Consider the following 17,072-nt stretch of genomic DNA (forward strand, 5'->3'; position numbering starts at 1 on the left):
TAAGATAATAATTACCCTATTATCTAGTGCTGCATGGTACACGGCGACCACCATTTTGTTGTTCGTCTCCAACAGTAGCAGCAGTTGGAATATCAGTTTGTACAGACATCGTCCAGTTTCGTCTGCACTCCGTGATAGTTCCAGCGTCTGTTGATAAAGAATAAGTAGATAAAAATAAATATATAAAAGGTATACCATCTTGCAAAGTAACATTTACCTTTAAGATTTATTTTATACAAAAAAATCATTAAAACGCTCTAGTATCGGAGTACTTACACGACCACCAAAAACAATGGTGTGGCATACAATCCAGTATCCACTAAACACTTACTAATAAATTAATTTACAGAGCCGGCTGATACTTAGCCAATTAATATATATCGTGAAATCAAAGAAAGTGTATGATGTTAGCAAAAGCTTGTCAATTTATTTAAACTACTTTAATCTATGCACGTGTATGCTCGCGTCTATTGAAATACATCTCCAAGGGCCTGTTTCACTACCTCCTGATAAGTGCCGGATAGGCTATCCACCACATCATTTAACAGACAGAGGAGGAAGAATCTGTCATCAATCCGGCACTTTATCAGGAAGTGGTGAAACAGGCCCTTAGTAAAGCTGATTCCAATTATTTACCTCTAAAGCGTGCTCTCGTCTATCGAAATACGTCTCAAGATGTTCGTTGATCTCTAGGGCGGCGTATTTGACAGCGTCTCGTACTCTAGCGCAGTCCGCCGCGGCTGGCCCCGCCCACAACAATGGCGGCTCTTCCCCCGCCAGGCGCTCTAGGACGGCACCTAGCTCTCCGGCCCCGCCGCCCGCGCCAGATAGCAACGCCCCCTCGCCGCATACGGATATCGTCTTCGATGTTACTTCCTGTTGAGTAATAGGTGGTTTTGAATGAAAGATTTCTGTTATTTAGTTAGTTAGAATTATCTTAAAATTATTGTCATTGGTATTACTGTACAGTGTACACACGTATCGAGTGATCTGTTCCGACTTTGCCATTGCTGGGCAAGGTTCTACTTTAGGTCTGTTATAATTACTTATTGTTATTCCACTAGTTTCTTAGTTACTGCTACTGTATGTAGGCGAGCCTGCATCGTTCCATTGCTTATTAAATAAATAATCTCATATGCGGTAAATTTTAGACATTAAAAAAATACAAAGATTCATTTAACTCAATTTACCTTCAAAACCGTATGTAGTCTGTGAACTAACGCCAAGGGTGGTAAGTGGGCGGGGCGTAGTAGTGCCGCTACGGACGCGCGCCATGCGTCCCGCATGCCGCCGCTCACGGCACTCGGCACCGGTGTGACGTCACCGCGATCAGCTGTCACAGATTTTGCGTTAGAAAAGCTCATTCAAGCTTTAAAGTTACTCCTAAGAATATTCATTCTTAGGAGTATATTCATAGAAATAAATAAATTATTACGGCGATACAAAATAATCATTTGTGTATACACATATTTTTTTCATGTAAATTTCAAATTACATTTGGTAACGTTCCGAAACATAATCAAATAAACTAATAAGTTAGTGAAATAGGTTTTCTTGTTGTAATTCTTCTTGTTGAAACGTGCCATGACCTTGACCAGATCATTACGTTGATTATATTGTAAATCATGCGCTTCTTCTTACTAATTTTTAATACTATAGAAACATGAGTGAAATAACACGATATTTAACCAAAATTTAAATTTTAACAGTTGCGAAAGTAGATGTTTTCTTGGCAACTTTTGTTATTTATTTATAGTTTTCAACAGTGATTAGTGGACAAACTAGTACGTACCTTCGGGTTCCCCACTAGAGGCACTCGAAATGGAGTGCGCGCGGATACGCAGCGCTAGCTCATGTGCGTTGTCACCGTCGCCGGTTTCCCGAGTGACCGGCGTGTCTTCCCAGCCCGCCTCCTCGTCCGATGAGTCTTCGTGCCCCACCTAAAAAGGATGTACAATATAATGCATTATGTTTCCAATAGGAGAACAAACAATAAATGAAGATAAAAAGGACTTGTAAGAGCCAATTCAGACTGCAAAGCGACGCGTAGATGCATTTCTAAATTTGTATAGATTTGACAAACTTCAATTGTGCGAGACGTCATGCAAGTCTGTCAATTCAATATAAAAGAAAAGCATTTACGCGTCGCGTTGCGGCCTGTAGGCCTACTACAAAACCGTTTTGGGACTCAAACAATCGGACGAGAATGCCGCGTCCTACTCTAACAACGTCATTTCACATTTGTTAGAGTAGGAGGCGGCATTCTCGTACGATTGAGTCTCAAAACCGTTTCGTGGCACGGGCCCTGAATTGACCCTAAAACGTCAATAATAATATTAATGCGTTGCGGTGTACGTTGGAAAGTAATAACGTAGTGTGTGCACGCACGACGCAACGGCGGTCATATAGGACCGCCGTTGCGTCGTGCGTATTACAATAGATCCTTCGATCCATTCATCCATCGTCCATAAAGATAGTGCCGACCGCATTAATGAATTTAAGCGTAGACCAAGCAAACGTTCAAGAAGAGAGCGTATTTCCTCTTAAAAGGCCGGCAATGCACCTGCAGCTCTTCTAATGTTGTGAGTGTCTATGTGCGACGGTAGTTGCTTTCCATCAGGTGAGCCGTTTGCTCGTTTCTGGTGCCCCCCTTATTTTACATACTAGAGACGTAACAAGGCAAATTTCTATTAATAACTTACCGGCTTGAGATGATGATGATGATCGTGTTCGTGCGGCCGCGAGCGATGCGGAGGAGGGCTCCGCTCCGCAATGATTCCATCCTCCTTCTCCTCGCTCAACAGTCGCCGACGGACGCCCCAGTTGAAGTTGTCTGAGCTTTCGCCCTGAAAATACATATTGTATTAGTGGTATGGTTGGTATGCTTTATTTTAATACATTTTATTATGAGCCATCTCAAAATATATACAATGGCGGCCTTACCCATTACGAAGCCCCAGGCCCTGGGCGGCAGGTCTTCCAATACCTCGCACTTGCAGGGGGCAAGAGCGAGGCCCCGGGCGATTGCCCCGTTCGCCTCACCCTAGGGCCGCCACTGAATATATTATATCTAATTCCTGACTTTTATTTGTTCATGTTAGAAGTTTTTAATTGTGTAATCTTAAACTCTTTTCATGGATATAAAATTACTAGAGATGTGCCGACTAGTCGGTAAAGCCGACTATCCGGCCACTTTTGTAGTCGGCGACTAGTCGGCGAATAGTCGGCAAAAAGCGCCGACTATTCGGCTTTTTATTATATTACTACTATTGATATTACATTTAAGAAAAACCTTTTACTTACATTTAAGAAATTAAGTAAATTGTTTCTAAAATTACTTGCTTGTAAATAAATATCTATGACATTTGTTAAATCTTATATATAAAATTCTCGTGTCACAATGTTCGGCCGCGTACTCCTCCGAAACGGCTTTACTGATTTTAACCAAATTTTATATGCATATTCAGTGGGTCTGAGAATCGGCTACTGGGTACTTTTTATATTGATAAGTGCATTTGTTGAATAAATAATAGTAAATTATTACAACTCGAGACTGACGGCGACCATTGTTTGTGCGACGGGATAGCGATGGACGTTGCCATGGTGACATACTTATTTAGTCATTTCAATACAATAATACGGGCGAAATACTTTATATGGCAAAGAAACGTTTGCCGGGACAGCTAGTAACAACATAATAATTATCTTCTTCATTTTAAACATTTATAAAAAATACGTGTGGCACTCGAGGACTGCCGAAAGCTTTATATCATGACGTTAACATAACCAAAACACGATCCGACACGGTCGCAGGCGGCGTATGCAACTTACCCGCGAATCAGCAGTAAACAAAGCGTTACGAAAACATCTAAAACCATGATCGGTTGGCCGACGATTAGTCGGCTTCTTTGCAACCGACTAATCGGCTAGTCGGCTAGTCGGCCAAAGTCATGATTGGAACGTCTCTAAAAAATACATTTTTTGAATACGATTTTGAAAAAGAATGTATGTAGATATTACTGGTAGGTATTGTAGTTAACGAGCTGCACGTGAAAATTACAAAATAGAAAACCATTAGAGAAGTGGTCGAAAACTTTTCAAATAGAGAAAATGATGTGTAACAAATATTGTTAGCTGCCTATCCGTTTACGCACGGCGATCTGCAGTTTCCATATTAAATTCATATCCGCCATACACCGACCGCTCGAGCAGTTCTTGAGCATTCGGTGCAAATTTCAACTCGACCGCGCTCTAGAGCAGTTGGTCCCAACTCCCAACTGCAACTTGCGGTCCGTCTATTGCCAGTCTTAAAATCGACGACGACTTGATAAGTATGTACCTTACGAGCGCCATCTATTGAGCTAGTTTGCCTTAAATTCTAAAATGTCAGTGGCCTATAATAATCCCGCCTTAAGGTATTCGAGAAGAATAAATGATATGGAATTAGGTACTACAAAAGAGTAACAACCGTAAGTAATTACTTCTTTCGTAAAATATCAAATTGCCTCTTTGCCATTATAAAGTTGTCCCAGTTTTGGAGTCCTACTATCGCTGACTGGAATGATTATCGCTACAACAGTTTTAAGCTTACACAATCGACGTTAACCACAGGCAATTATAGATAAATGTTACACGTTCTCGATTCGTTATCCATAGACCCAACATGGCCGCCACAAAAAAATATATCACTTACCTCAATGCTCTCGCTCTCGTACTCCAAAAAGTCGAAGTCTTTGAACACACCGAAGTGGTCATTAGTAGGGGCACCTCCAGAAGGCTCGTTACCGGGAGTACCAGACACCTCCTCCAAGGATGACGCCATAGAAGACTCCCGTTCTAGCAGCTCGGAACTTTGGCTGAATATCACCTGAAGAGAGTATTCAATATAAATCAACTTCTATATATTTTTTAAACTCTGTGCGATTGTTTTAGGATATTTTAGTGTAGTGCTGGTTCAATTTTTTCAATCCGTGCGAGTGTTAAACATCAATACTTTTTAAATTGCCAGTCAATCGTTTTGCTAATGTCACTGTGCTAATTTAACTTAGTATGTTTTGCTTCCTGTGGTTTTCAAAATCTTCATATACGGTAGTTGTTATTCATTGTTTATTCTGAGACAATTTTTGACATATTTTTTAACTTTGTGTCATTAGTCATTACTGATTTGCCTAATGCTGGATTTAAGTGGCCCATTCACTATCTTGCATTGCAGTCCTATTACTATGCAAGATAGTGAATAGTGTCGCAGGCCTACATGGCGGCCGGTCTGCGACACCATTCACAATCCTGCATAAGCCGGCGGACGGCACGACGGCCTGCCGTGAATGGGCCCTTTTACTTTGTATTAAAATGGAGTTATAATACAATCGTTTACATTTGTTGTGACTAAGCATTGTGTCAACGTTAGTGAAGTTAGCTTTAATTACAAGCAGTACAGCTGTGGCTCAGTAATCTAGCTTTTTCTTGCACCTGTGCCATACCAACAAACTTATAAGATACATAATATTATGATAGTGTTCGTCCTAGAGTAACAACATTCATTATATCATAATCATAACAATTATATACAAATTCAAGGACATAAATAGCGAGGTAAAGTTAGGTATTCCGTATTTAAAGTGATAAAGGAGTTTGAAAGACATTTAGACACAGTTTCTATTTGACAAACAATAGCAGACATTAGACATATAAATTCTCAGTCATGACTCATGAAGGGTAGGTTGAGCACAAAAAATACACCTGTAACCATCCAAATACATCCAAACCTTGACTTTTGACTTACATTTATCTGCAGAAGTTTTTCTTTAGTCTCGTTTATGTGCCGTCATTTAGCGCAAAATTAATAATATTTTCAATCTAATAGTATTGTGGATATACATCTACTTCTATGCACTTTACTTCTCTTTCATTCTTTCTCAGTTAAAAGAGACGAAGGTATTTTTTATTTACTATAAGTACGTTTTTGGTGAATATTTCTATGGCTAAATGACGGCAAACATAAATACCTAATTCGAAGCCTATTACAATAGCATAATGAAACACCCAGTATGAATGGCATAACAACAACGAAGCGCAAAAGCGATGACGCTATGTCCTAAAACTAGTATTAGTGTTTCTAGCAACTAGGTTACCTAGACTTGAAATAATCTAAAATTCTTCAAATTCTTTAAACTTCAGGTGAAATGTTTATTATATTTAATATAACTGTCATTTGAAGCGTTCTTTTAGCCCGGCCGCACATTATCCGAAATTTCTGATCAGAAGTATTCGGACGCCTGCCGGGGCGCACTCTGTTCATACAATTTGTTGTAGACCCCGCATACTATCCGAATTCTGACTTGTCAAAATGTGTGAGCGTTCGTCGCGTCCGAATTTTTCTGATCAGAAGTTCGAATAATGTGCCGCCCGACCTAAATCGTTATGTAATTATGAAAGTGGTTTCAAAGATCTTTTGATTATCTCGATAAACTATCATCTCGTCAAAAATACTTTCGACAAGAAATAATCTAGCCACACTAATACTAGTGAAATGTGATATAATATGCCATAAAACCTCGGTACAATCTGCAATGAATTAGTATTCTATATAGAATACAGCGTGTTAAGTGCAGAAGCGTAATACATATTTTTACCTTGGAACATAAAGTGGTAATTAAATCGTCCTATACGCAGCGATGGGTAGAAATTTGCTTATTATTCTCTGTTAACATCGGCGACTAACACACATCATGCTTTGTACAATATACCACTATTTATCGATAATCGAATTTGAACGTAGCTACAATGATAATAAGGTTGCTTACAGATGGGCTCTTGGGCAGGCCGACTCGCTGCCCGCACGTTGTAAGCAGGTTGACTAGACATTCACGAACGCGACTCTGTAAAATTCAAAATATATTTTATATTCTATTAACAACGCAAACGTAACACAAGCGGTTGCAATTTGCAAGATTATAAACAGGAAAGAATCTTCTTTGGTGTCGCAGAAAACATGTGTGATTTATTTTTTACGGTGAGTTTTAAGGGTTCAGGTTACTAAAGATCCTTCAGGGATTAGAAACTTTAAGAACCAGGAAGTAGGTATGCTGTGGTATACCACACTGTGTAGTGGACAAGCGCACCTTGGTCTTAAACAAACCTCAAGTTTCATGTTTCTTTATTTATGAGGACAGATTTATGTTGGTTACTAGGTTATTTGCCTCTATTCTAACTGTCGTAACATTATGTAAGACTGTCATAAGGATTCAATATCTTGATGGTAGGATTTAAATTAAACCGGTCACTGATAACTATCACACATACCTGCGACATCCAAGGCCTCTTCCAGCCCGACGCAAGCGCATCAGCAGGCGACAAGGACAGCGAGCGGCGTGGGGACGCCGCGTGCGCCGCGACGCTCGGCTCCGGACCCACCACTGTTGACGCTGAGCCGGATGTCGATGAACCTGGGTGATGATGATTGTATAACCGAAGGCATGTTATTGATGTTATGGGGGTTTTCAAATAGTTAGGTATGATTAAAGAACTAAGAATCTAAGGGCTTGTTTCACCACTTCCTGATAAGTGGCGGACAGGCTTCCCACAGCTTATTTGACAGAAACTTCATACTCTATCTGCCAGATAAGTTGTGGATAGCCAATCCGACACTTATCAGGAAGTAGTGAAACATGCCGTAGTTCTAATTTAAAGCCCCTGTGTTTTGCAACAGCTGGGCTCTTGACCTCGCCGGACTTGAGTTTGATTTCTGCGTTGGATCAACAAAATATTATGATGCCTCTGCGTTTGGTTAAATCAATCTGCACCGAACGGGCAAGTAAAAAGTCAGTTTCGCGCTTGCAATCTTGTCAGGCTTGCCTTCATCTGTCCCATTGGTGTACAAGACTCAAAGAAGAAATAGAGTGAGATCAATAATATATAATATAAAATTTTCTTTTAATTTACCTTTGTCTGGAGTAGTAGAGGAAGCATTTGAAAGAGAGGACGGCCCAGTAGTGGGCTGACTGCCAGCGCCGCCTTTGGTCAAATACTTGCGTCCGATCACTGGGGTTTGGGATAAGTCGAAAGTGAAATCCATCGTCCGACCCGGCAGTTCCTATGGATTAAAATAAATATTAACGAATTTACTAATAAGAATATTTACACTGGGTTGACTTAGGGCTGTAATTTAAAGCCGAAAAAAATAAGAACAATTTGTTATATACAAACTGTTTTTTATTAAAGACTTCCTGAACCGACGTTGCTCTGTCCATCTTCTATTTGTTGGTGTATTACACACTATATAATTACCTTCTTGCCGTGCGTCTCGGCGTCTAGTACGGAGGAGGCGTGGTCCCAGTGGGGCGGTACCACCAGCGTGGAGCACCGCGTCACCACCAGCTTCAGTATCTTCATCGCCTCCTTGTAGTTGCTGCCGTCTTGCTGTATTACAGTGGGCTATAATTAATAAGGCATTGCATGATCTTTATCACTGTGGAAAAGTTTTTTACGCCTCAAAGAAATTGTTGCGCACGTATATTTTCGCTGCCATTATTGTTATTTTCCACCTTTTTGGTAAAAGATGGCCCCGTGCGAGTTTCTTACGCCGGTTCTTCTCGCCGGGTTAGTACCCGAACCGGTGGTAGGCCTCATGTAGACGTTCTAAAAGTGTTAACTTTGTTAACATATTTAGAAACATAAAATAAAATAATTTCATTTCATTTTCATCTTTGCATTACCAATATCTTGGGCAGAGAGTTATATTTTTAGTTGAAAAAGTTAAAAACGTAGAACGTTACACATATTATAATTTACATAGTTCAGAGAGAGACAAGGAAATGTTTTACTATAAAACATTCTGGTGTTACAAAAACTCAATTCAATTCAATTCAATTTCTTTATTTGCAAAATGTGTTAGTATAGATGTAAGTATTTTATATTGGTGGTACCATTGTGAAATATATAGATGTTTTCACAAGGGTACCATCACTCATGCCTACCACATAATACAAAGTTTTTGAACACATTTCGTCAAATAATCTTAAGCTGTAATAGATGTTTGTTATCAAGTTCACTCACGTCAATGAATTTGGCGACGGCTCGCAACAGATCAGCGTTGACGGGCTGTGCGGCGGGCGCGTTCAGTTCCACGTAGTACAACATACAGTGTAGTATAGAGAGCACTGGCAGTTGGAGGTTTACGGAACCCTGCGAGAACACAATATAAAACACATTAGACACGGAATTTGTATCAGCGTACAGTTAAACCAGAAGCTCCCAAAGTTATTTTGTCTACCGCCGATTTAAAAAAAAATGTTTTAGCGCCCCCATTGTTTCACTTTTAAATGCATCCAGATGAAATAAATCACCCCCCCCCCCCCCCCCAAGCCTCTACACAACGCCCCCATTTTTTTCTGGGTTCCACACCACTCTCCTTCAGACCTTCAGTGCCCACAAGGGGGCTTTATCGCCCACTTTGGGAAAGGCTGAGATAAACCTACAATTTTTCTGTAATAGCATATTCTATAATAACTAAAAGAACGAGACGGTAACATTATTATAGGCTAATTACCTTTTCCAACACTTCTACAAGGAAAGCGAGCATCTGCAGTGAGAGATGAGAGTACGTATCCCACAGGTATTTCACCACACATTTGGTCCACTGGAAACTCTCCTTACTGAAAGTCCTTCGCGAGTACAGCGTCATCACGGTGCCCAAGTTCTCCAACTTCTTGCTCTTCTCTGACGTGAACTAAAAGTGACAACTATTTGTTAGAGAGTAAAAAAAAAAAATATAACAAAACGAGATTGGTAAAATAGCTGTCCGGTCCAGGGTATCTATTATGCCCTGGACAGGCCAGTTTTTTTAGGAGTTTGGAGTCCAATTTTACGATATTCCATTTTTTATTATTATCATACGACACTTAATTACTAATCTAACACAAAGCAGTACGCACCTGAGCAATATGACACGCAGCTTTCACGCATAGTTCGTTCGCGTCCTCGTAGTGTAACAGCATGTACGGCAGGAGTGCTACCACGGTCATGGGGAAAGCTAGCGACTGCGTTGGGTCGATCACTGGTAACTCCAACAACGGTATCATATCTACCAGCACTCCTACAACGGGTTCGTAAGTGTTAGGATGCGTGCAGCCCTGAAACAAAATTGAACTTGATTTTAAAACAGGTAAATTATATTCAAAATGGCGTACAAAATTTCATGCAAATTTTTAAATTTCATATGAAGTTTAGTGTCTCGTTTCGACATTTAAACTTTAGGATTGACGAAATAAAACATAACTTGTTGTAAAAGTTTATAAAATATTCCATATTATTCACATTCATATAATAATTTCCAGAGAATGATGGGCAGTGCAGGACGCACTACCTATCATTCTTCTGTAGCAACGTTATTAGATAAAATCTTCGAACATAAAAATAGAAAATGAGAAATAATCAACTATATGACACTTTGGTAAGATACAAACATACACAAAATTTTTGCGTACAATAAATATTTCCAAGGTTAAATTTTGGCAGACATAAACGAATAATTATGTAGTCTTTCAAAAAAGTGAAGAAATTAAAAAGTAGCAACATCGTAGTGTCATCCCTAATCAATCGATCACCCCAAATCAATCTAAGAAAAAAGGGATGACACTACGAAGTTGCCACTTTTTAATTTCTTTACACTTTTGACAGATTATAACTTCAGCAACAACGAATGTAGGGACGATGGGCTATGCGTCCCGTGCGCTTGAGTTCTGTCCATCCGCTCTCTAGCGTCAGGTCGATCTAGCGGTAGCTTCGCCATGACTCGAGCGAGCGAACAGCTTCGATACAAACATGTGACGTCACAAACGTCATTTTGAGAGTCACAAACGTCAAACGTACCTTCAGCAGCAACGAATGTAGGGACGGTGGGCTATGCGTCCCGTGCGCTTGAGTTCTGTCCAATCGCTCTCTAGCATCGGGCCGATCCAATGGTAGCCTCGCCATAACTCGAGCGAGCAATCGGACGCCAAGTAGAAACTCGTGTTCATAGTCGGATTCCAGTAGAGACGCGCCCACCCAGAATAGCGTTGCCAGTATTGTTAGTTTGTCGTCCTGTGAAAATAAATAGTAAGTTAATTAAGAGGTACTTACAATATTTAAATGAAAGTAATTGTACTCCAAAAACAAAAAATAATATTAATTTTGAATACCATTTATCGTTAGTCTACGTTTTTCAGGTGCTTATATAGCTAGGCAATAATACACTATTGTGTATTATTTGCTTTTGCTAACAGTCATTTAATTATTGCTGATTACTGGTAAGTTATTTGATAGTTAATTGATATTTACCTGCGTAGCACTATCTCCCAGCAGTTTCAGGGACTGTGCTGACCTCGAACGACATAGATTCGAACACGCGCCTTTCTGCTCACTGCACGGCCTGGTCCTATCTGCTACAAAAAATAGTTTTAAAAGACAATCTGGTGGAAAACACGTAAAATTCATAAGTTGTCTTTTCCTACCCTATTGTCTTATTCACTTCCTTACAAACACGTTGCTGTCGCGTGTGACTATACAGTATACACCTCGACCGGCGGACGCGCAACACGCACTTTTGTGTGCTCCCGAAATTTAAAATAATTTTACAGTGAAAAAACAATTATTTGACTTTTATAATACGATTAACCTCACAATTGATGAATATAGTTAATAATAATGTGTTAAAATTACATGAACTACAGTGTTTATTTTAAATTTGTGTAAAAGTGAAAAGGACGCCTAAAATAAGCAACGCGCAACGCGCCATTTTGTGATTTGGAACTTTTTACGAGTGTTAATTATTTACGGTGCCGTATTTGAACTACAGCGATTTGCAGCTGGAAATACCAATATTGTGGATGTCTAAACCCTAATACCTAATGATCTTATAAATACCTCGTACCGCCGACTTCATGTCCTAACAGTTTTTCCAAGCTTTTCTTCTTTTAACCATTTTTTACAAACACACTGAATTTAAATTATATCAAGATGGATAACATACAGAAAACCATAGATGACCTAGCAAAAGTATTCAAGGTTGGCATGGACGGTTTCCAGAAAGACCTAGCCCGTGCCAGCACTGCTACAGTAGTCACCTCCGCAACCTCCCACATCGCTGCTGAGTTTGAGTCCTTTAGGGCTTTCATTTTGACAGCGATTGAAAATCTTCAGTCTCAAGTTGCTCTTCTTGCAAGGCTCCATGACCAAGAACAGATGCGCAGCCGAAAGAAAATGCTTCTTCTCCATGGAATACCAGAAACAGGCAAAGAAGACCCTTCAGCAGTTGTGTTATCCACTGTCTCCTCACATCTTGGTATTCCTGCATTTGACTCCTCCTGTATAAAGCGCTGCCACAGAATAGGGACAGCTAAAGAAGGTATTCCCCGTCCAATACTCGTGAAATTCCAAGACATGGAATCAAAAGACACCCTGTGGTTTGCCAAAACACACCTAAAAGGCACAGGTATTACCATGTCGGAATTCCTAAACAAAAGCAGGCATAATGTATTTACTGAAGCAAGAAAAATATTTGGTGTTACAAATTGTTGGACCCGTAATGGTATTATAGTTATATCTGCCCCTGATGGTAAGCGGCATAAAATTACAACCCAAGAAGAGCTCCAGAAAATCTCTCCTGTTATAGAAGCTAGTGTTCTGACACAGTCCCCTGAACCTAACGGAATATCAAATCAGAATGATGCCTCCACTGGTGCAACAGGAGTTAATAATAGGCCAAAACGAACCATCAAGAGGAAATAATCTCTATTTTAATAACCAAGTATATTTCTACTCCTATGCTAACATAAGCTTATCCTGTGTGTTTGTTCTTAAGTTGAACAATTTAACTGGGTTGTCTAAAATAAGTTAATTATTAATACTATACATATTATGTAAGTGTGTTTATTTTCAATTTTACTTCTGATTAGTAAAGTTTATCTTGATAATGTTTTACCTCTAAATAGCCAAGAATGTTTAGTATTTAAATCCAATAAGAGTTGTGAGTTTTCAATTATTACTGAAATTTGTATTTCATATTTTTACTATCCTATGTTTAGATTAGATGTCTCGCCATACAGACCAATTGAAAAGCCTAATTATACCTAATAATAAAATAAATTCTATATTTTATATGATAACAATGTCTATAGCAAAATCAATAATCCTAGCCAAATGTCGATCTGAGCTTTTTATGTAAGTAATGATGTACTTTTCTTTAGTCCAACTCATACTTTGCACTTTTTTCATTAACCAACCATACCTTTAATGTCTAGCTAAATTTGTATTAATTAACGTAAATTGTAACAAAGTGTTTCGTTTGTAAATATTATTTAAAAAAATATAATTTGTAATTTGAACTTCAAATGTCAAAAGTAAGAACGTAGCTCGCTGACATTGACAATTGCTCTCCTCCTTTTTTGGGTCGTTTTTTTTTTTTTATATTAGCCAACTCAGTCTATGGTTTGTTTATTTTTAGTTTAGTGGTTAGCCGTGTTGTTAGTTGTTAGATACACCTTTGTTATATATTTTATAAAGATATTAAGTTTGTATAGATTATGTATAAATACTTTTTAAATTGGTTTCTTTCTGACGATTGTATGTGATTCACTTTGTGAAACTAACAGTAATGAGCAGTGGTAGGCCATTTAATTTAGTTTGTCGTCATACCTTGCTTTCTTAGTCAGAATTAACTGTAATGACTGTAGCTTCTTTTATAGTAAACGAAGTCGATAGGTACGTAAGAAAAAAAGAGTTTATATAAACTTTTATTATTATTTTATTTATTTATTATTATTACTTTATTTATTTATATACAGTTTATTTAAATATTTAAGTACATATACCTACACCATTTTTATTTTATTTTTTACATTGTAATAATACACTTCGAAACCTTCACGTCACCGTCAAATCTATCGCTTGATGATAGTTTCTTCTCTTGCTCTGAGTCAGATAGCGGCGATGAAAGCTTTTACAGTACCTCTTCTAATACATTGCTTTCTACCCTTACTTCTCACCTCTCTATGAAACAGAATAACTTCAATTTAATCCATATAAATGCTCAAAGTATTCCTGCACACTACTCCGAACTCCTTAATTACTTTGATTCTCAAACCTTTTTACATGCTATCCTTGTTTCTGAATCCTGGCTTAAACCGTGTCTGTCCTCTACATCCTACTCCTTACCTGGCTATCAACTTATCAGGAACGATCGAATTGGTAGACCTGGTGGCGGTGTAGCTATATACCTCCGATCTAATATCGGCTATAAAATTCTTAAATCTTCTACACAACCACCACCTGCTGATGAGACGGAACATCTTCTTTTAGAAGTGACAAATGGTTTTTCAAAATTACTTTTAGGAGTTTTTTATAGCCCTAATCTTTCCGTAAATTACTTCCCTTCTTTCGACAACATCCTTGACGAATTTTCTCCTTTATACGAAAATGTTATCTTAATGGGAGACTTTAACACATGTCTTCTTAAAAACGACAACCGGTCAAAAAAACTTACTTCTCTAGTAAACTCTTTTAACCTTAATATCCTTCCCTTACAAGCCACTCATCACTATCCCCATTCCTCACCCTCTCTCCTAGACCTGATGATTGTGTCGTCTCCTCACCTTGTTGACACGCATGGCCAGCACCCAGCAGAAGGTTTTTCCTATCACGATTGTATCTTTCTATCGTACAAATGGCGAACACCTAAAGCTAAACCCAAGGTTATTATGCAAAGAGCATTTAAAAATATGAATTTAGGTCATCTTCGCGCGGATGCAAACTATGTAGATTGGTCTGAGATTTTCAATGCCCAGTCGATTGATAACAAAGTAAATATTTTCAATAACATTATAACTGAACTCTTTGACCACCACGCCCCCTTGCGACCAATTAAAATCAAACACTTACCTGCACCCTGGCTAACGGAAGAAATCAGAACACTAATTAATAGAAAAAACAGAGCCAAAGTTAAATTTAAAAAATCGAAATCAGATTCTGATAAGTTACTTTACAATAAACTGCGTAATCGTTGTAACACTGCTTGCAGGGATGCGCAAAGGCGCTATATTCATTCTTCTGTAGATAACGCTGACCAGGCCAAAGTTTGGAAATTTTTAAAATCGTTGGGTGTTGGGAAGGACGCAAAAGCATCGGTTCCTTCTAATTTAAATCTAGAACACTTAAATTCCCATTTTGCTAATACACCACGAAGCTTCGATGCTCACAAAAAGGCTCAAACCTTACACAATCTGACCACCTTACCTTCTCCCGATAATGCTCCTTTCTCCTTCAGAGAGCTGTCTACTACAGAAGTTAAAAGAGCTGTTATGTCAATCACATCCAGGGCTGTGGGCAGTGATTGCATAGGTCGAAACATGATTGTTCCCTTGTTAGACATTTTAGCTCCGGTCCTGGTCCATATCCTCAATTACTCACTTTCTACCGGTTCCTTTCCCTCCTCCTGGAAAAACGCTAATATAATTCCTCTCCCCAAAAAACGGAGTCCTAAAAGTTTCTCTGACTATCGTCCGATCTCTATTCTACCTTTCCTTTCTAAAATCTTAGAACGTTCTGTACAACATCAACTTCAGACCTTCCTTAACTTGCATAATTTATTAAACCCGCTACAATCTGGATTTCGTTTCGGACATAGTACCTCCACAGCCCTGGTGAAAATCACAGATGACATTCGTCTGGGGATGGATAGTCATCATTTAACTATACTCACGCTCTTAGACTTTAGCAATGCCTTCAACTCCGTAGATCACGATATACTATTACTTCTTCTCAGCTCACTCAACCTATCTCCTATCGTGCTCAACTGGTTCCGTAGTTTCCTTCAGGGACGCCGGCAGCGTATCAAAGTTGACAACACATCGTCAACTTGGTGCGATATTTTCGCCGGTGTCCCTCAAGGCAGTGTCTTATCTCCTCTCTTGTTTTCAATTTTCATTAATTCTATTTCTCGCCATATTTCCTCTTCCTATCATTTATTTGCTGACGACTTACAGATCTATATCCATGTCCTACTTCCCTTACTATCCAACGGTATTGCTCAAACAAATGCTGATTTGAATGAAATTTTGAGGTGGAGCAATGCCTATGGCTTAGTCCTAAATCCTAACAAAACACAATGTATAATCATTGGCAGCCGACAGCTAATTGCGAAGGTGGACTGGAATACCTTGCCCAATATTGTCCTTGATGGGATTACCATTTCCTATGGCTCCTCAGTGCGTAATCTTGGAGTCTATTTTGACCGCACTCTCTCTTGGAATATCCAGATCCAACAACTCCGCAAAAAGATGAACGCTGCCACTGCTTCCCTTAGACGACTGAGCAACTTTTTGCCAATCGCAACAAAAATAAAACTTGCTACTACTTTACTTTTCCCTATTCTCGACTACGCTGATGTCTGCTACTGTGACATAAATGAAAATCTTCTTTCTTCCCTTCAACGCCTTCAAAACTTATGTATTCGTTTTATTTTTGGCCTTCGAAAGTTTGACCATGTTTCTACTTATCGATCTCAGCTCGAATGGCTCCCGATCAAGCTGCGTCGAAACTCTCACATACTTCACTTACTGTATAACATCCTTTTTAGTCCTTCTACTCCTAACTACCTCAAAGTAAAATTCAATTTCCTCGGTCATGACAATCCTATACTTCGCTCTGCAAACAAACTGACTCTTGCGTTTCCTTCTCACAATACTTCATTCTACGATTCTTCTTTCACCATCTCCGCTATTCGTCTCTGGAATTCCTTGCCCGATTTTATAAAAAAATCGGAATCAATTAACATCTTTAAGAAACGTTTGAAAGTACACTACCTAGATCAGGCTCAGTCCTTGTAAAACTCTTGGTGTTTTTTGTAAAATTATTTTAATGTTCCTTTATTTATAATGTTGGTTTTTAATGTATATATGTATATATGTATGTGTGTATGTATGTATGTATGTATATTTATATATATATATATGTATGTGTATGTATGTATGTATGTGTGTGTGTATGTATATGTTTTGAATGTGATGTATTACACATAATAATATAATAAAATATAT

At 38.7% G+C, this 17,072-nt stretch overlaps 1 protein-coding gene across 11 annotated transcripts in view; it reads right to left on the reverse strand.

The window, feature by feature from the left end:
• LOC121738511 (protein furry) overlaps nucleotides 1–17,072 on the reverse strand; it is a 125,129-nt gene that overhangs the window by 3,103 nt on the left and 104,954 nt on the right. For 5 of the 11 annotated variants that reach the window (XM_042130618.1, XM_042130616.1, XM_042130610.1 and 2 more), the window contains 16 exons: nucleotides 11,320–11,423; nucleotides 10,870–11,082; nucleotides 9,933–10,130; nucleotides 9,548–9,727; nucleotides 9,055–9,183; nucleotides 8,287–8,433; nucleotides 7,942–8,092; nucleotides 7,303–7,445; nucleotides 6,804–6,878; nucleotides 6,633–6,662; nucleotides 4,694–4,867; nucleotides 2,703–2,846; nucleotides 1,793–1,940; nucleotides 1,191–1,333; nucleotides 637–876; nucleotides 16–147 (listed from right to left, as the gene is read on the reverse strand). In XM_042130618.1, the coding sequence (XP_041986552.1) occupies nucleotides 16–147; nucleotides 637–876; nucleotides 1,191–1,333; nucleotides 1,793–1,940; nucleotides 2,703–2,846; nucleotides 4,694–4,867; nucleotides 6,633–6,662; nucleotides 6,804–6,878; nucleotides 7,303–7,445; nucleotides 7,942–8,092; nucleotides 8,287–8,433; nucleotides 9,055–9,183; nucleotides 9,548–9,727; nucleotides 9,933–10,130; nucleotides 10,870–11,082; nucleotides 11,320–11,423 (2,351 nt within the window). The remainder of the gene's footprint in view (nucleotides 1–15; nucleotides 148–636; nucleotides 877–1,190; nucleotides 1,334–1,792; nucleotides 1,941–2,702; nucleotides 2,847–4,693; nucleotides 4,868–6,632; nucleotides 6,663–6,803; nucleotides 6,879–7,302; nucleotides 7,446–7,941; nucleotides 8,093–8,286; nucleotides 8,434–9,054; nucleotides 9,184–9,547; nucleotides 9,728–9,932; nucleotides 10,131–10,869; nucleotides 11,083–11,319; nucleotides 11,424–17,072) is intronic. The other 6 variants (XM_042130615.1, XM_042130620.1, XM_042130612.1 and 3 more) reach the window with 5 other exon arrangements.

The sequence above is a fragment of the Aricia agestis genome, chromosome Z (assembly GCF_905147365.1).
Source record: "Aricia agestis chromosome Z, ilAriAges1.1, whole genome shotgun sequence".
NCBI lineage: Eukaryota > Metazoa > Arthropoda > Insecta > Lepidoptera > Lycaenidae > Aricia > Aricia agestis.